Source organism: Haematobia irritans, unplaced genomic scaffold, assembly GCF_050003625.1.
Source record: "Haematobia irritans isolate KBUSLIRL unplaced genomic scaffold, ASM5000362v1 scaffold_51, whole genome shotgun sequence".
Taxonomy (NCBI): domain Eukaryota; kingdom Metazoa; phylum Arthropoda; class Insecta; order Diptera; family Muscidae; genus Haematobia; species Haematobia irritans.
Genome location: NW_027445810.1, coordinates 15,363 through 36,217, shown reverse-complemented (window position 1 = coordinate 36,217; position 20,855 = coordinate 15,363). Strand labels below are relative to the sequence as shown.

The 20,855-nt window shown below is 39.4% G+C and overlaps 1 protein-coding gene and 1 long non-coding RNA gene across 2 annotated transcripts; both read right to left on the bottom strand.

The window, feature by feature from the left end:
- Window positions 1–13,400: 13,400 nt before the first annotated feature.
- Window positions 13,401–16,942, bottom strand: LOC142242573 (uncharacterized). Its single transcript, XM_075314139.1, has 2 exons — window positions 15,934–16,942; window positions 13,401–14,979 (listed from the first exon to the last, which is right to left on the bottom strand). The coding sequence occupies exons 1-2, from the start codon at window positions 16,940–16,942 to the stop codon at window positions 14,039–14,041; spliced, it is 1,950 nt and encodes a 649-aa protein (XP_075170254.1). The 3' UTR covers window positions 13,401–14,038.
- Window positions 16,943–18,669: 1,727 nt separating this feature from the next.
- Window positions 18,670–19,669, bottom strand: LOC142242575 (uncharacterized). Its single transcript, XR_012724154.1, has 3 exons — window positions 19,435–19,669; window positions 19,272–19,377; window positions 18,670–19,206 (listed from the first exon to the last, which is right to left on the bottom strand). It is a non-coding gene; the product is annotated as an uncharacterized LOC142242575 (long non-coding RNA).
- Window positions 19,670–20,855: the final 1,186 nt, after the last annotated feature.

Here is a 20,855-nt window from a genome sequence, read left to right as displayed (position 1 = left end):
CGGATCTACATATGACCAACTCAAAAACGCATTGATTAAGGAATTCGGCTCTCTTGAGAGTGACAATGAGGTCCGACTCAAAATATCAACTCGCCGCCAGCATAGCAAGGAGTCATACGATGACTATCATACAGCAATTATGCAAATGAACCAGAGGCTTAGGTTTCCAATGTCAGATAGCACATTAGTAGAAATTATGAGGGAAAACGTTAATGGCGACCTCAAACATATGCTTTTTGGGAGAAATTTCGGCGATGTTGATGAGTTGCGCGAAATTGCTCGTAGAGCAGAAAAAATTCTTAAGGAAAATAAATCTTTACCTATTCAGAATACGAACCGCCAACGGCAGGTTAACGAGGTTGCTATTGAAGAACCTCCTGATGAATCGGATGGCGAAAGCGATCCGCAAATCGAAGCCTTGAGGATCAACCGAGTTAGTACCACCAGAAATGATTATTCACGTATAAAATGTTGGAATTGTCTCAACATGGGTCATAGTTTCATATACTGCCCTGAACGAGTCCGACACATTTTTTGTTACAAGTGCGGTGAACGGGATGTTACTACGCCACAATGTAGCAACACCCACAAGGGAAACATACGCAGGAGCGAGATGGCCACCGGGGACTCTCGTTCCTCGAAATAAACCCCGAGTCGAACTCGAGGACAGAGGAAAGTTTTCCACAGGAAAATTTTCCTCCAATTCCCACAACTTCAACCGGATATGACCTAGATACTCAGATCCTACCGAAACTTTATCCTTCGCGGAGAATTTTAAGATGCAGGGCTCGCTACAAGAAGAGAAGATGTTTTAGGAAGGCCATCGAATCAACATGTTTGTCTAATGCGGATGATGGGCGACCATATGCCAAGATTAAGATTTTTGACGATGAATTTTTGTGTCTTTTAGATTCCGGCGCAAATGTTTCAATTTTGGGTAAAGATGGTTTAGATTTTATCGATAGACACGATATAGAGCTGAAATGTTTCAAATGTAAGATATCGAATGCTAATGGTACGCAGATCGAGATTGTAGGCTATTGTTCCTTGCCAGTGACTTTCAAGGGTGTGACAAAAGTTGTGACGTTTTATATAGTACCATCTCTAACACAACAGGGTTACCTCCTCAGATTATACCTCAAATTTCAAGCTTAGAGAAGTCATCTACGGATGCATTATTTCACAATCTTAGTCCGGAAGAGAGGTTACGCTTAGATATCACCGTTCAACAATTTCCGTCATATGAAAAGTTAGGCCTTGGTTGCACACACCTTCTTGAACATCGGATAGATACTGGAGACGCCACGCCAGTGAAATCTCGTCACTATCCATTATCTCCACCCAGACAGGCAGAAGTATACGAGGAATTGGACCGATTGTTGGCTCTGGGAGTCATCGAAGAATCCAATTCCCCGTGGTGCAGCCCAATTGTGGCCATTCGCAAGCCAGGTAAAATTAGGCTCTGCCTTGACTGCCGTAAGGTAAACGCCATGACCAAAAAAGACTCCTACCCGCTTCCCCACATAAATGGGCTCCTGAGCCGTCTAAAAGATACCCATTTCATTAGTGGCATTGATCTGAAGGATGCCTTTTTCCAGATCAAGCTCTCAGACGACTCAAAGGAGAAGACAGCGTTTGCAGTACCTGGCAGACCCCTATATCAATATAGGGTTATGCCCTTCGGGCTCTGCAATGGTCCTCAGGCCATGAGTCGCCTGATGGACAAAGCCATACCTTCGAGATTAAGGGATTCCGTTTTCGTTTACCTTGACGATTTACTCGTCTGTAGTCATGATTTCGACAGCCATATTAAGCTACTAGAGGAAGTAGCCCATTGTCTCAAGAACTCGGGACTTACCATTAATGTTGGCAAAAGCCGTTTCTGCCAAAGGGAGATACCGTATCTGGGTTACATAATAGGGGGCGGGGAACTGAAGGTTAACCCCGAAAAGGTAAGGGCCATTGTACAGTTTCCTGTACCAAAAAAACCCAGGCAGGTTAGGCGCTTTGTCGGCATGGCCAATTGGTATAGGAGTTTTATACCCAATTTCTCTGATTTGTCTGGCCCACTCACCGACCTACTCAGCAAGGCTAATAAGCCCTTTCGACTGACAGAACAGGCGATTAAGTCCTTCTCTTCATTGAAGGACGCACTGGCTCATGCTCCGGTTCTTGCGGAACCAGATTTTTCGCGACCTTTTGTCATCCAGTGCGATGCTTCGCGAGTAGGTGTCGGTGGCGTTTTATATCAAGTGGACGACCGTGGAAGGGAACGTCCAATTGCTTATGTGTCACAGAAGCTCAACAAGACTCAACGAAATTATACTGTAACTGAGCTGGAATGCCTTGCAGCTATTGTGAGCGTTGAGCGCTTCAGATAGTACGTTGATGGAGTTCCCTTCAAAATCGTCACCGACCACTCATGTCTCCGCTGGCTCATGAGCCTCAAGAACCTTTCCGGTAGGTTGGCTCGGTGGAGCCTAAAGCTCCAAGCTTTTGACTTCGTCATGGAACACCGGAAGGGTTCTTTGAATGTGGTCCCTGACGCACTATCGAGATTTGATATTGATGAATTGGAAGTGACTCCTGCTATACCCGAAAATGATTTTTCTTCTTCTGCTTTCCGTGAACCTGACTATATCGATTTGATTGCCAGAGTTAGTCAAAATAAAGAGGCCTTACCTGACTTACGGATTGCAGGCGACATTGTTTACAAGCGGATCAACGGAATCGATAACGAGGAGGATCTATGGAAAGTATGGTTGCCTAAGTCTCTAGTGCGTGACGTCATCGAGAAATATCATGCTATTGGTTGTCATGGGGGTTTCCATAAGACAATATGCCGCATTAGGCAAAAATACTTCTGGCCCAACATGGCAAATGATATTCGCGACTACATTAAAAGGTGTGATGACTGCAAAGTCATCAAATCTCATAACCAGACTTCACGTCCGCCAATGGGGAACCAGTTTGTCACAGTCAGACCTTTCCAAAGATTGTACTGCGACTTTCTGGGTCCATACCCATTGAGTAAATCAAAGAACACCCAGCTATTTATTGTCGTCGACCATCTTACCAAATTTGTCTTTTTGAGACCATTGCGGACAGCTACCTCGATTAACGTAATCGACTTCCTGCGCAACGAAATCTTTTGCACCTTCGGGGTACCACAGTTTGTCCATACGGACAACGCCAAACAATTTACCTCTAGGGAAATGGAGGAGTTCTTCTCCGTTTATGGGATTACGCACATCACCACCGGGTTTTACTCCCCCCAGGCGAACTGTTCGGAGAGAGTAAACCGTGAGATTATTTCTAAGATTAGATATTTTCTGAAGGAGGAGAGCAACCATACGAACTGGGACAGGGACTTGCCCAAGATATTATCGGTACTACGCAGCGATTTTCACTCGGCCATACAATGTTCCCCTTATTTTGCAGCCTTTGGGCAGAACATGATATTACACGCTTCCACGTACAATGTTCTGGACAAGCTTAATATACTCACGGATGATACAATAGTTGAACACACTGACAAACTTCAGGGTATACGTGACAGGATTTGCCGGAATTTGGGGATTGCTCACGAGAAGGCAGCTAGGACTTATAACACCAGATCGAAACCCGTGTCATTTGTGGTAGGCCAGGAAGTTTTTCGTAAAAATCACTCACAGAGTGATTTTAAGAAAGCTATCAACGCCAAATTGAATCCTAAGTTTATCAAATGCAGAGTAAGAGGTAAAATAGGCAACAGTCTTTATGATATCGAGGATTTACAAGGGAATTACGTGGGTAAAATACACTCCTCTGATCTTCGCCCCTGATTTTAATAACTTTATTTGCCCGGCTTCGTGGGTCGAGCCACACGTTACTCTGATTTCCAAGCTATCCTGCCTGTTCGTTCTTCGGTACGAACCTCGATACGAAGCAGGTTTGTAACGGATCGCTTTCATTTAACGAAACTGAGCGCCAGCGATTCATTTTAGTTATACATGCCGATATTAAGTTATAGAAGATATGGTAACATCTTCGATATGTCATTCTACACACACTCACACGGATCTGTAGCATATATTCAAAAAAAGAAAACGGTAAAATTTTTTGGCGAATGCAATTGAAAGAAAAAGAAGATTCGAGATGTTTCCAAAAAACGGCATATTGTTTTTTCACGAAAAACGAGCCAAAGAAGCAAATGAATCAATACAGAAAGTTAGTTGACATTCAAGTGTGGTACATCGAAGAGAACAGTTGAATTCTTCCCGAGGCGAAATAAGACATCATACGCTTTAAGTTTTTGAAATGCAAAACGGAAAAATAAATCAGAGAAAAACTTATTCGCAATTCGTGAAATAGACATTGTATTTATCCAAAAAGAAAATAAAAATAAGCATATCCCTTAGACAATTGCTTTGTGAAGTATTACTGGATTTTATCTAAATTGTGAAAATTGCCAGTGAACAAATAAATTTTCCATAAAACAAATGCAAGACTGACTATAAGCAATTTGGAGTGTGTATCAGCTTGTAATAAACATTTATAAACGTTGTGGCGGAACGTGAATTGATTTTTTTTGGTGACACCGCTTTTTCCAGCGGCACCACTGGTTGTTGTTGTTGTTGTAACAGTTTATTGTGATCTCATCCATTTCATGTTATACGCTTGGTACATCAGCTTGTTGGCAGATCAAGGAACTCTGCGACTAAGATGGGGTGTGTCCAGAGTGATCTGGTGGTAAGTCGGGTTGGTTTGGCTGGGCAAGAGAAAAGATGACGCGTGTCGTGTGGCCCTTGGTTGCAAATTGGACAAACGTCAGCTACGCTGCTATCAATCACCGATAAGTAGGAATTGAGGCGGCTGCACTTGCCTGATCTTAATTGGGCCAAAACTACCCTAGTCTGCCGTGGGAGGTCTCTTTCCTCCGGTGCTATGGGCGGTGGTCGGACTCCAAGAACAGGATTAACCTTGTAGCTTCTCACCGCTTCAGCTACAGTATCCTCATGAATCCTGTTCAAACCTGCCTGGTACGCTGCTTGATCTAGAGGCTCTCTTTTATAGCGCTGGATCTCGCGCTCTAGATTATGTATATCAACCCTTACGTTCCTGGGTGGTGGTTGTGTATCCATAAGATGGTGGTTTGGATGATTACTGCGATAACAACCCAGGAGATACTGCTTTGACAACATGTAGTTGTGTCTTCGCACAGGGATGATCTTTGTCTCCACATAAAGGTGATCCAGGGGTGTGCTGCGGAGACATCCAGTCGCAGTTCTAAGAGCAGCGTTCTGGCAGGTTTGTATGTTATTCCACTGCGTATCACTGGTCTGCGGTGTCCACACTGGCGCTGCATAGTTTACCACTGACCGGCCAATTGCCTTATAAGTAGTTAGCAAGGTTTCTTTGTCCGCACCCCAAGTACTGCCGGCTAGTGACTTGAGGACCTTGTTTCTACCACGGAGCTTATTACAAATTGCAGTGGCATGGGCAGATGACCTAAAAAGGCTGTCGAAAGTGACCCCAAGAATCTTGGGGTAATTTGTGGTCGGAATTATTACTCCATCGACTCTGATATTCAACTGCCTGCGCACTTCTGCCGTCCATGTAGTAAATAGTGTGGCTGAGGATTTGGTGGGGGATATCCTCAAGTTTCTCGCAGTGAAATAACTGGTAAGATTAGCTATGTAGACGTTCAACCGATCGCAAATGTCATCAACATTGGGCCCAGATGCCAAGATTGTACAGTCATCCGCATATGATACAATCTCGACGCCGTCAGGAGGGGTGGAATCGAGGACATGTAGAGGTTAAACAGTGCCGGAGATATCACCCCACCTTGGGGAACTCCCTGTTTAACTCTACGCGGTCTTGACTTTCTGTCCCTGAATTCCACGTACGACTGGCGTCCACTCATATAATTCAGCACCCAACGCTTCGCTCCTGCCGGTAGGGACGTATTCTCGATGTCCTCAAATAATGTGGCATGGTTGACCGTATCGAATGCTTTCGATAGGTCAAGCGCCACGAGGACCGTCCTGTGACACGGCCTGGGCTGGTTAAGTCCCTTATTAATATGTGTCGAAATGGCATGTAAGGCTGTTGTCGTACTATGTACCTTACGGAATCCATGTTGATGGTGGGCAGCTGGAAAATTCTCCACAAGGCTGGGGAGGAGTAATGCCTCAAGTGTCTTGGCTACTGGCGAAAGAAGGGATATCGGTCTGTACGATTCACCTTTGTTCGAATCTTTGCCCGGTTTCAGTAGTGGAATCACCCTTCCCATTTTCCAGACATCGGGTATAATGTGTGATTCCAAAGACAAATTGAGGAGTCTGGTCAGGTACTCAACTCCCAGTATTCCCAGATGCTTCAGCATTAGCATTGAAATTCCGTCAGGGCCCAGCGCCTTAGATGGTTTCGCGCTGTTGATGACATTGGTAACTTCGGCTGCAGTAAATTGTGGTGTGTCATCGGCTCGGAGACCACGTACACGACGGGTGGCTCTCCTTTTCGCTCTATCACTCTCGGGATGCTCGACAAACTGTCGGTTGAAGTATTTGGCGCACCTCTTCGGATCAGTCACAGTCACGTCGCCAAATGTGACTGAAATCCCATCATCCCTTGTGGAGGGGTTCGAGAGGGCTCTAGCTGTTGACCACAATTTACCAGTTCCTGTTCCTAAGTTACATTGCTTCAGGTGCTGTAACCAAGTGTTCCGCTTGTGCTCGTCGACTATCTTACTAATCTCTAGATTTAGTTCTCTGATTCTAGGATCAGCAGGGTTAGCACGACGGCGTTCATCACGCTCGTCTGCGAGTCCCGCCGCTTCGGCTGGGAAGTTGGGCCTCACCTGGGCAATTCGACCAGCGGGTATGAAGCGAGCGGCTGCTGCGTTGATGATGTCCCGGAACTCCCTCTGGGCAACATGAACATGTGAGGGGGACGGGAGCTCACTGAAGCGGCGATCGGTGTTTTCTCTGAAGCCTTCCCAGTTGGCTTTCTTTTGATTAATAAACGTCCGGCGTTCAGAGGTTATGAAATCGGAGGGTCGGTTGATGGTGAGAATTATGGGGAGGTGGTCCGAACCCAATGAAATGACGGGTTGCCAGGAGACGTCATTTATCAGACCAGGCGATGCTAACGATAAGTCTGGCGAACTGCTGCAGTCACCCATAATTCTCGTGGGGGCCTCTTCGTTCACCGTGCAAAATGTGGAGTCGTCTATCTGCTCTGCCAAAGCTATGCCCCTCTGGTCATTACCCAGGAGAGAATGCCAAAGTTCATGGTGGGCATTAAAATCTCCTAGAACCAATCGGTTATGCCCGCTCAACAACCACTCAATGTTTGGGCTATAACCAGGAGCACAGCTACCAACCGGCGGTATGTACACATTGTATAGCTCTATCTCGGCAGCCCCACACTTAACTGCTACCCCCATACATTCCATGTACGGGTCATTAGTTTCTAGCACAAGCGTGATAGGTCTATACTGCACGGAACGGTGTAATATGAAAGCCAGGCCACCACCTCCATTTCTTGTGCGATCCTTCCGTAGGACATTGTACCCATCACAATGTCGTAGGCTGCAGGTGGGATTCAGCTTTGTTTCCTGGATCGCCGCGACCCTTATCCTTTTCCGATTCATAAAGTCTACGATCTCACTAATCTTACCACGGAGCCCGTTGCAATTAAATTGCAAAAATGATGCACTCTCCGGAACTGGTACAACAATATTTGGTGTAAGATGCTGCGGCGGAGAATATTGTTGTGCGGGAGAAGTCGGTGGGGTCACATAATCAGATGACCCACTGCTGCTGTCATTGGCACAGCATCCTGCCACGAAGTCAGTTTGACTATACTCCAGCAGCGATGTTAGGCCGGAGCAATTCCGGAAGTACACCCATTCCATGCACCGGTTACACCTCACCGAAACCGAGCGATGGTGAATTCGATTTCGGCAGACGGCACAGTACCATGGTCCGGGGTTTTCCTCTATCCCGGCTCGGACCAAAAGCAGGCGGAGAAGGCTCCCCGGGATGCACCTTCTCCAACACGAAAAAATGGACGAGACAACACGTACACTGAGGTGGCAGCCGCTGGCCGATGGCTGGTACCCATCGGGTCAATCCGGTGCGTAGAACCCGCCGCCGTGGGATTGGGCACCACTGGTATCCAACAGCAATTGAATTTTGAGTGCGGTGTCAGAACGTGACTCCATTTTCTTCATGAAACCACACCACTGCGGCACCACTGGTAGCAGATTTTAATGCATCTCTTTGAAGTCATATCACCTAGACGCAATTCTGAGCGTTGAAGCAAAGTTTGCATATTCGGTGGGTCATAACAAAGGCATTTCTATATTTCGTCATTAATACGCAGTAGTAGAGCCTACTACACCAACATCTTTCGGCAAGACGACAGGAAATTTTCTGAAGATATTCTTTGCAACTACACAACATACAAGAGGGAAGACGAAGCAGAGACAACACCAACGTGGGAGAATCGGTGATGTATTCAATGTGAAAAAAAACTATCCTATTGTTGTTATGATACTTTAGCGTTTTTTTTTAGCGAAGCAGAAGGCATAGTACGATTAGTAGCTAGCTAACATTTGATCGTCTAGCGAAATTAAAAAAAAAAAAAATATATATATATATATATATATATATATATATATATATATATATATATATATTATATATATATATATATATATATATATATATATATATATATATATATATATATATATATATATATATATATATATATATAATATATATATATATATATATATAATATATATATATATATATATATATATATATATATATATATATATATATATATATATATATATATATATATATATATATATATATATATATATATTTGATTTATCTTTCCCCTCCAAATACGAGCTCGTCATTAGGCAGGGTAAATATATACCAGAATATTAGAACAAATAGACCAAAACATATTTATTTATGTCATGTTAGAGAAATTTTCTGTATCATGCCAAAATTCTTCTGTTTCGTGGATGAAAGTGTAAACCGAAAAAAAGGAAGAAAAAAATATTAATTTATGCTTCCCGAGGGTAAATATATACCAGAATATTAGAACAAATAGACCAAAACGTATTTATTTACGTCATGCTAGAGAAATTTTCTGTATCATGCCAAAATTCTTCTGTTTCGTGGATGAAAGTGTAAACCGAAAAAAAGGAAGAAAAAAATATTAATTTATGCTTCCCGAGTTTTTGTGAATAATTCATTAACCAGTCGCAGAGATCACTATTAAATTTATTACCGTATTCATTATGGTAAGATCATGAATACACCGAAAATATACAGTCTGTCAAGAAAGTCTTTTGACATTGCCAACTATTTCAAATCCAAAAAAAAATTGAAATATTAAATATTTTATTGAATTTTTAATTCTGTGTACGTATGTATACTTTGCAAAATACATAATAAAATATTATTTTAAAATTTCAATATATTTAATTTTGGAACAAAACATTATTTTGATCCCATTGTCAAAACACTTTCTTGACAGACTGTATATGGACTTATAGACAATTTTTTTCATGGTAATTATTTCCTAGCCTTGTTGCCTTTATCAAATAAGACCATATTGTATTTCTAATTCCTAAGTCCTAATTTGGTTTAATTTTCTAGAATTACAATCAACTAAATTGCACTCAAGTGCATGTAAATGCATTTAATGAAATTTAAGGAAATTTACAGAACCATTATTGACAAACGATTTCTGAACCTTATGTTAATCCACAGTACATTAATCATTAATTATACTTAAATGCATTTAAATGCATTTGGGTTTCTCAGATTTTCTAGCGTTTCCAATTCTATTCCAATTCTAATTCGATTCTAAAGCGTTTAATGTATTCTTAACTCTATTCTCTTATTACAAACCCTAATTTTAGCTAAGCTAAGAATACTTTCATTATATTCGTTTCTTTACAAAATTATTTAAGCAACCCTTTTTACCTATGTTACGACTAGATTTAAGCATTTACACGACTGTATTGAATATTGCCCCAAAAATATAAATTAATGAATTTGTGGTAACATCGAAATGAATCTGTAAGCGCTTTATTCTTCCTGAGGGATGCTAAGTTAGTTGGGTCTATGGGTATGTAGTGTGGTAAAAGGGACGGACGAATATTCTTGCGCTGGTCTGTCATAGGTGATGGGCGGGGTAAATGTGCAACAACGACAACAACATCTCGTCGTTGGAGATGGCCAATGTATGGGTTTGTAACGATGATAAAAAAACCAGTAGTGGATGCAAAGTGGACTTTTAAATTAATATATATTTCTTGTTAACGGCATGGAGAAATATTTTTATATGCTACGCGCTAGGAATCCCGGGTCAAGAACCAGTTTATCCCGTACGAGCTAGTCGGGGAATTAATCCAACCATGCCAAATTGACTCCAGCGGTAAATATTCCTGAAATTGAATTTTTTCTTCACCACACAACTAGCCGACGCGTACAAACTTTCATCTTTGATCTAGGGCTGTCGTCCTTCTGAATCCGGTATACAACATCATTGATCTTCTTGATGACTTTGTATGGGCCTTCCCACTGTGTTTGCAGTTTAGGACACAATCCTTTCTTTCGTTGCGGGTTAAATAGCAGAACCAATTCTCCTTCTTGCAAGCCCTCAGTATTTACAGCACGATGGTATCTCGCCTTCATTCTGTTGCTGACCATTTTTATTTTGTTGCGGACTGATTCGTGAACTTCTCCGAAAGTGTTTGGGATGTCGTTTCTGTTTTCTTCCATGGCGAGCTCATTAGGTTTAGCGCCGAATATCAGATCTCCAGGCAACTTTAACTCAGTTCCGAATAGAACATTGGCCGGTGTTCGAGAGGTGGAATCATGAATGGCAGATCTATACGACAGCAAAAACTTTGGTATATGCTCGTCCCAGTCCCTCTGGCCGTTGTCCACTACTTTTCGAAGATGTTCCTCCAGAGTGCGATTAAACCTTTCTACCATGCCATCGGATTGTGGATGTAATGGCGTAGTCCTCGTTTTCTTGATACCAAGGGATTCACACATCTCTTTGAATATGGACGATTCAAAATTTCTTCCCTGGTCTGAGTGAATCTCGGACGGCACACCGTAGCGACATATCCAGTTTTTGTTGACCACATCCACAATCGTTTTTGCCTCTTGGTTTGGAATTGCATACACCTCCGGCCATTTGTTGAAGTAATCCATGACCACAAGGACATAACGGTTTCCAGAATCACTTACTGGGAAAGGGCCTGTCACGTCCATTGCTATTCTTTCAAACGGGGCTCCTGGTCTATATTCTTGCATAGGACTTTTCCTTGTTGGACCTTTCGCCTTCATGCACTTCTCGCAATTGGCTATCCATTCAGCAATTGATTTTTGGCATCCAACTCAGTAGAATCGTTGCTTCACTTTCTCGGCGGTTTTGGTTATTCCCAGATGACCTCCACTGGGACCATTATGGAACTCCGCCAAAACGTCTCTTATTTTGGAATCTGGAACGATGATCACATTTCGGCTGCTCTTGCCATCTTCGCTTTCCCATTTACGTTGCAGGGATCCATTGACTAGAACTAAACTATCCCATTGAGCCCAGTATGCTTTCATAAGTGGACTTTCGGCTGCGATGTCTTTCTTGCTGGGTTTCTTATTTTCTTGTTTTGCCGAAATAATTTTTCTCAGAAGGGCATCTTTACGTTGCTCTGTTGACCAGTCTGTGCCAGATTCGATGTGTAACTGTCTGACATTTACAACTGTCTCCTTTGGTTCAGCCTTCGAGTAGCGTCTGCTTTCTACATTGCAATGCCGTCGTGTCAAGGCTTGATCAATAACTTGTTTGCCACCTTTTCTATTATCCGCAAAATTTGAATTTGAGTCGCTTGGCTTTGTGGTCGCCTTCTTCTGATTATTGTTTAATGGAGGTGGCGAGATTGACCCCGACGTTTTACGCCACGCTTTACATTCCCGGGAAAGATGTCCAGCCTTATCACAGATATAGTATTTTATTCTAGATTTATTTGCCTGCTGCTTCATTTCTTGCATTATCTGCTTTAGAGCCTCTTTTACCAATTCAATGACCGATTTCGATTCTTCACACTCGGTCTCTACTCTGCGTGCTTTGTGAATTTGAGGCCGTGCCAGCAATCTCGCAGTCTCTTGTACAATTGCAAATATTACTGTTTCTGTGAATGTAGCTTTTTGTGTGGCATATGTTGCACATTTTATCTCAGGGTCTCGAATGCCATTCACAAAAGTCTCAATCTTGATACGATCTATAAGAGGATGATTCTCTCCAGGGTATGCCAAAAGCACTAGCCGCTCAACTTCTGTTGCGAAATCTTGTAGGGTTTCATTCTATTTCTGGATTCTTCCTCTCAATTCCATTTTGAAGATGTCCTGCTTGTGCTCTCCACCATACTTGCGTTGAAGTGCCTCTATTACTTCATTATAGTTATTTCTAAAAGCAGCGGGAATGCTTTGTATCACATCAGCAGCATTGCCCTTTAATGCCAATAGAAGTTCAATTGCTTTATCATCGTCATTCCACAAATTTCTACAAGCAACCATTTCGAATTGGAATTTGAAGACATCAAATGACGTTGAGCCATCGAAAACACGAGTTTTGATTTTTGAGCCCTCGATGACGCGCACTGGACCACCTTTAATTTCCAGCTCTGACATTTTTTTCTCGATGTGCAGAAACTTCTCATCATGAACCATAATTTTCTCATCCACGGAAAGAACTTTCTTATCCAATTCCACAATTTGATTTTCTATATGGCCCACACGTTTCTCCATGCCTTCAGAAATTTGTTGTAATTTTTCGTTGACCATTCTAGAATTTTCGTCGAATTTTTCTTCCAATTTTCTAGAATTTTCTTCCATTTTTCTAGAATTTGCTTCCATCATTTTGCTCAAAACATTGAGCATTGATGTGTAATCCACAACACTCGAAGCCACAGATGGAGTTTCTACACTGCTTGTATTGACGAGTATTGATTCATCAATGTCTTCCTTATAATCAAACTCATGCGTCGCAATGTCCATATTACGTCGTTCAAACTCTTCCAGTAGACGCTTTTGAAGCTGAGCCTTATTGCCTGTTGTCGGCAGCTCCAGTTTGCTCAATTCCTTTTTTAAGTCTTCCACACGAAGCTCATTAAACTTCATTGTAGATTTTTTTTTCGTTATTTCACTTCCGACACCAATTGTTACGTTTTTATATTTAGGCGTTTTTAATTACCCGACTATTAAAACACCCCAATAAACACAAACGTTTGAAAAATGCTAAATTTCAACAAATTTTCAAATATTTTTTCAAAGGATTAGTGTAATATTCAAGTTGAGAAATTGTTATGGTACAAGTAAGTATTTTTTTATTGAGTCTTCTTCTTATTTATGGTACAATGAGTAAGGAGCGAATGTATATTTGTAATACTTAGAACTATTGTTTCCTTATTCTAATACACGATGGTTAAGTACATTAGCTACTTGCTTGCAATGGCTACTAGTGAACGTATAAAGAAAATACATAGCAAAACAAAGGTAAGAAAAGGCTTGCTCGCGGCCTATAACGATTGATGGTAATGCAAGAGAGATTACCGATGATAAATAAAAAAATAACAAAACTAATTAAATAACTTAAAACGAGATAACAAATTAGACTGTTAAATAAATGACTAACAGTGTATAGAATAACTTCTAGTTATGCAGAATGCTATCACAGTGGTATTTATATTGGATGATTATAAAACGGATGCTCAGTTGAAGCTTTTATGAGTGGATAAGAATCACAGTTTCGAATGCAAGTGTAAATGGCTTGCTAACGAGAATATATCAGTTACATTTTGTGCGATTTTTGGTGAGGTGTGGATTATTATATATACTTATAGTAAATATGCTATAATATGTTGTATTGCTAATGACATAAGAATAGAGGTAATATGAATTATGTAGGTTAATTAAAAAAAAAACAATTTACAGTTTAATGTTAGAATTTATCCTCTGTGCGTTCTAGGGATTTTGTGATAAAACCGCCGCGTATTGGAATGGTGTGGATTATCAGATGTGTTCTCATTAATTATGGCGATTGATGACAAGTAGGTCGAACCAGACCAGTATGTATGTTTTTCCAAGTCGTAGATTTCCTTTACAAGGTCATTTTCATGAGTGGCAAGTTTCTGCACGAACATCATATGAAGGTTAAACGCATGTTCGCTGAAAGGCTTAACTTCCGAGACGTCGTAGATGTGTTTGTTGGAGAACTTTTTGTTCCTAGAAGCATAGTGCTTATTTATGCATTTCCGCAGTATTTTACGTTCAAAGATTTCCAATTCTTTGATCACTGTCGGCGAGATGGAGAACCAAATTGGAAATCCATAAGTAAGCAGCGGTCTGATAGCCACTTTGTACAGCAGTAATTTAGTTTTTTGTGGTAAGTATCTGCTATTCATGATGTATGAAAATGATCCTAAAACTCGTTTTGCCTTTTGTAATGAATTCCGGCCGTGGTCATTGAATTTAAGGAGATAATTGAAATTGACCCCAAGATATTTGATAGTCTCCATAAAAGGGATTTCTGTGCCCTCGAGAAACAATTGCAGTATTTTACTTTGCGGGACGACTGATCTATGACATTTTCCTGAGGCATTCCTGATACAGATAGCTTGTGATTTGGATGCGTTTATTTTGATGCCCCATGTTTGGTAGAATTCATTTATGAGGCTAAGGTGTGACTCAGCTTTTTGTAAGGCGTCAATCGGTGACAGACTGTGCGCGTATATCAGGCAATCGTCGGCGTAAAGAATAGCCTGAGAGTCAGCTGTGGTATGAGGGAAGTCATTGAGGAAAATGTTGAATAGATAGGGAGCTAGAACACTGCCCTGGGGGACTCCACTATTGATAGAACCCATTGAGGATGATTCATTTTCGATGAATACTGAAAATTGGGGATTTGTTAGAAAGCTGTCAATTAATTTAACCAGGTGAGGTGGTGTCCCCAGTTCTACCAGTTTATACAGGATGCCTTTATGGCATGCTGAGTCGAAAGCCTTTTCAATATCCAAGGATATGGCTACAGTGCAAGTTTTGTTTCGCAAGTTCGCGATAATGTCGTTATGAAACTTGATGAGTGCGTGTTGCGTTCCATGGGACTTTTTGAAACCAAATTGGAAATCAGAAATGGGTTCCACAATGAAGTTATTTTCCAGTTTTTCTTTTATGACATTTTCAAAAATTTTTCCCACATTAGACAGTAAGGATATTGGACGGAAATCAGAAAGGTTGGTACTATCTGATTTTTTCTTTATCGGTAGAATTTTAGCTTTTTTCCAGTCATTAGGAAAATAGCAATTATTTATGCAGTTGTTGAAAATAGCCGCCATCAGTTTTGCTGTCGATTCGGGAAATTTTTTAAGAATGAAATTGGAAATTCCATCCAAGCCGGATGATTTTTTGTTGTTTATGAATTGGATAATGATTTTAATTTTTTCAGTAGTAGTAAAATTTTGGGAATCCGTATTGGAAAGTGCTGTAAAGCTTTCATTGAACGAGTAAATATGACGTGGAATGGGCTCGATGCAAGAAGTCACTCTTGAGACAAGATCAGGAACCGGGTGTTGCGGAATTGTTTCCCTGAAAACTTCGGTATAAAAATTTTTGAAGTGATCAGCTATATCAGTGGCATTGGTAATGGTACAATTATTGTGCGTTATTTTATTGCAGAAGGGGTGTTTGTTTTTCCCAATTACTTGGTAAATTTGTTTGAAGGCGGAAGGACCAGGATTTATTTTTCCCAATTTATTTTTGAATTTATTAGCTTGTTCAATAGCTACTGACTCTTTTATTATTATTTTTAGTAGTTGAATTTGTTTGGACAAAATTTTATACTCACTGGATGTCCTGTTTCCAGCACGGTGAAATATTTTTTTAAGATCTTTCTGCCAGGAGTACTTCAATCTAAAGAGTTTTTTTGTCCTTTCGGAGAGGGGAAATTTTCCATCCTTAATTTCAATTTGCTGTGAGTGGGTATTATGGATTGCGCTGAAAGATGAGTTGAAATCAGATATTAGTTCATCAATTTCATGATTTTGAAGATTATTATTTGTTATAGGAAGTAGCCTACAGATGGCGTCATCAATATCATGCCGAAAATTGTCCCAATTTGTGGCAGCGTATGAGGTAAAGATTCTAGGAGATATCATAAGCGGTCCGTCCAGATGAAGCTGCAGGTCCATTTTGATCGGAAAATGATCTGAAAATGTTGGGAGAGTTTGAATTTTATAGTTTTGATTTACGGTGTCTATTAGCTGAGTGCTGACAAGGAAATGATCAAGAAATGAACTGCCATTTGGATAAGATGGAGCTCTATCACAAATACGTATAATATCGAGCAGATTGCTACCAAGCCAAGAATGAAGAGTCCTGCCGTTTGAGTTCTCATTAGAGTCACCCCAGGATGTATCTTTTGAGTTTAAGTCACCCCCAAGAACAAAAGCATCAAAGGTTTTGCAAAATTGTAAGAGTTTATCAAGATCAGATTCTAATGTTTGTGTGGGATGGTTGCATGGGATATAAACGGAGCCAAAGAGATATCGCTTGCGTATTCCAGATGCTATGAAGTCAATTTGAGCAAGGCAAGTATTCATTCCAATGTTGTTGAGATATACTCTTCTGAAGTTAATGCAATTTTTGATAACAACAGCTGTACCAACAGGTGAGTTATCGGTTATTATATTATATCCATTGATTCTAATTTTTCTATTTCTTCGCAGGTGACACTCCTGGATGAATCCGATGTCTATCTTGTTATGGGACAACAAGCTTGCCAGATCTAACTGTCTGCTAGTATCATTAAGAGACCTTACGTTGAATGTTATTAATTTAATGTGTCTATGGATCATTGTTAATATGTTTAATTTTATTAAATAGACGCTTGAATTCAGATTTTGCGTCAGACTTTGACATACTTTTGTAGTTTGCTAAGAATATGTTTATTTCCTGTTCCAACGTAAGTTCTTCAGGTTCCATAAAAAAACTTGCTAGCTCCATGAATTGATATATTATGCTTTTTGGTGCATATTGGATAGGGTTCATTTTTGTGGATTGATGTTGAAAAAGGTTAGAAAAAGTTCGTCCTGGAGATACTAGTGACGAGGTTATGACACGATTTACGTTGTTTCTGGCAACTGCCTTTTCTTCTATGGCTTTGTTTATTCTTTGCTTTCGTATGGCCACGTATTTTTTGTAAGTAGGACAGCCTCTCCAATTGGCTGGGTGACCAGTTTCACCGCAGTTATTACAGAAAGGTTCCGTCTGATCCTCTTTGGTACGGAGACACTCACCTGGTTCATGATCGAGATTGCATTTGACACACCTGTAAGGGGAATTGCAATTTTTCGAGATATGACCCCACCTTTGGCATCTACGGCATTGAATGTCCGTTTCTTTTTTCTTGGGGACTTCCCATTTAATAATTTGATTTAGGATGCCTCTAATGTTAGAAATATGAGAAATGTCTTTTCCTGGAAGCAAGGTTACCAAAAATAGTCCAGTGTCTATATTTTTTTTGATGGAACTAGATGTCTTAAATTTTGTGACATCTGAAATTGTGTTTGGAGCCTCTTTATTTAATTCAGCTTTAATATCGTCTATCACAGTATTGGCAAATAGTCCCCTTAGAACTACAGAAGTTTGTTTAAATTCCTTTGGCGTAAATGAGTGAGAATGTATTTTCTTCTCACGTAAAATTGACATCATAGATGCGTGAACTGTTGGGTCAGAAAAATAGATTTTGCTCTTATTTTTATTTATATTTTTTACTTTGAATGAGAAAGTGGGGATTGTCGCTTTCAGCTTGTCAACAAGTGTGGCAATGTTCACATTATAAAGGAAAATTGGAGGACACCATTTTACTTTAGAATTGTTTTTGTTCTCGTTACTTTGTTGAGGTTTTTGTTTTTTTTCTGGCTCACAGCGGCCAATGTCAATATCTGCCAGTACACCTAGTATGCCGAATCTGTTCTGGTCTGCGGGGTTATGATTCGCCAATCTCTCAGTAAGGTCAGGAATTGAAATGTTTATCGGTGATAGTGCACTTTCAAGTCGCTGACGCTTGCGGTCATTAGGATTAATTATTGTTTTTGTTTTGGAAACATCTTTGTCATTGTTCACAGCCGGTGAGTGATGATGAGAAGTTGAAGCTTCAACCTCTGCGACATCAAATTCCATATCTTGGGGTAAAGGACCAGGCATCATAGATGCAGTTGTATGCAAATAGGATGCCTGAGATGTTATTTGTTATGTATTAAATACAATTAAACTTGGAATGAAAATTTCGCACAAAAATACACGTCTGATTAGTAACAGTGTTGCCGCCTTTTTTTTCTTGAGAAATTGTTGAGAAAATCGCGTTCTCAACAAAAAACAGACATTACCCTCAACATTAAAATTCAACACTAGCAATAATTTCTCAAGTGTTATCCTCAAATTGAAATGCATCGCTACTCAATAATTTCTCAAACAATTTTCAATACGAGTCAAATTAAAAGTTAACATCCGTTGCAAATACTTTTCAACCAAAATTTGTATGAATGATATACCCACTTCAAATTGAAAGTCAAAGCCAAAATTCTATGAATTTTGTATAATTTATTCATTTTCGTTAAAATAAAATATATAATACACTACACTACATATTACACTGCAATACCAATTGAAAAATAATAATCTTACTAAACATATCAACAAATAAGAACAAAACAACAAACATTAAAACTTTAAATATCTTAAACATTATTAGTAAACACTTTTGCACTGATAATTCGATTTCCTTCCTTTTCGTGTCGTAAAACAGCATTAACATTTATTAATATGCGGGCAATTTGAAATTAGGAACGTACTGGACCGCGTGTTAGAATTGATTTCCAGCAGAAGGAATTCACAAAATATCCATTTTAAACTGTTAATAGCATATGAATTAAACTGACGATGTGATGCACATTTTCATCCAGAAGTTGTTGATTTCAACAATTTGTTGTTTTTAACAATTTTAATTGGTTGCACTTGTAATGTTTCTGGAAACTTTTTCTTGTCAATAAGCCACTCATTTTTCATTGGTCAGCTTCTTAATGTTTGCAAGAATGTAGCATCCAAAGATCTTAGTTTTCTGCAAAGAGATTTAAATTTAGTGACTTCTCTAAAGTGTTGATTTAATTTTTCATATTGACGTACCAATTATTATAAACTATTTGAAGCAGTTTCAGTTAATTGTCCACCATTTTTTCATCGGTCAGCTTTTTAATGTTTTCAAGAACGTAGAATCCATAATTTTAGTTTTCTGCAAAGAGATATACATTTAGTGACTTCCTTAAAGTTTTATTTCATTTTTTCTTACCTATTTTTATAAACTATTTGGTTATTCGTCTAAAATTTTCCATTTTTTTTAATTTCTTGCAATTGACCACGAACTTCGTTGCACAAATAAGTATTGAAAACCACATGGTTTTTTCGTTGCATTTTATGGTAGTGTTTTGTCAAAGTTTTCTCATATTATCTTCAACACCTTTTCAAAGATTTCGTCAACATTTTGGCAAATTGAAAGTAATTCGCAAATAATTTGAAGATGTATTGAAGTTGAGCTATTTCAAATCAAGTTGAATTTATGTTGAAAATTATATTTACCCTCAAACTGAAAAGTTGTTGCATTTGAAAAACGCTCATCCTGTGTTTATTGGGACAGTTCTTTTATGCGCTTTACAGACTATCAGTTATTCCGGACGGAATGTCGGTGTTTGTAAAGAATCTTACAGTGTGTCGGATCGATACGACTTGTCCGCGATGACTAAATAATCGGTAAATGTGTTATCGATCCCATAAACATGCAGCAGTATCGATTATACCTTCGGACTTAACTTATAATGTGCACAATATATGGGATATATTCGACACGAGCACTATCGTTCGGAATAACTGATAGTCTGTAAAGCGCATTAAATAACGACAATCTACAATTTATTTACTATGACTTCACACTTTACAATTCGTTCACACTGAAGTTATTCGTTTGACGCTTTAATTAAGACTGACTCGTTAGCAGCATGCGAGCGCTTTTATATATGTCGGTCTGGCAGTACGAGAACATTCTGGTAGCACTACAATATTCTGGCAACGCCAGAACATTCTTAGACAATGCTAGAAGGATCTACGACCATTAAGTTGTTCATCTGGTGGCTGCGAAACACATACACACTCACATAGATATATGCTCGCATTACTACAACAACAACAATAATGACAATAGACAATGAGATGAAATGAGAATGCAGAATAACAAAGCAAAGGGGTTGTTATTCTATGAGAGAGTAAGAACTAACATTTCGATAAGCAAACAAAAGAACATAAAAGAAATTCAGGAAAATACTAGAAAATGAATAGATGATTCCAACAAGTGATAGCGAAATTTTATCGTTACAATTTGAAATTTTAAATTAACGGAAACTAATTTAAATAAACTTATATCTATAATTATCAAATTCGTAACAATATTTTTTCTTCGTCTTACGATATTATTTCCTTATTATTTTTTGTCAAACGAAAGTATAGTGTATAATGTAAAGTTCATATTCAAATTCAATAAACTTAAGCCCATAACTCACGTTCAAGGGTAGTTCCTAAGCCAAAGTCACTGTTCCCGACTTATAATTCGTCACAAAGGGATGTTAGAGTTCTATACCAGAGAATATCTCAGTCACGTAATAAAATTGAATTGATAAAATGCAAGATATATGGACAATGAATGTCGCTGAGTGAAATTTA

Bases quoted from the DNA above. Each gene is read 5' to 3' on its own strand.
- LOC142242573 (XM_075314139.1), bottom strand. From the start codon at position 16,942: ATGATCCATAGACACATTAAATTAATAACATTCAACGTAAGGTCTCTT. The intron at 14,980-15,933 runs GTGAGTATAAAA...CCCAATTTTCAG, and splicing joins TGCTGGAAACAGGACATCCA to TATTCATCGAAAATGAATCA.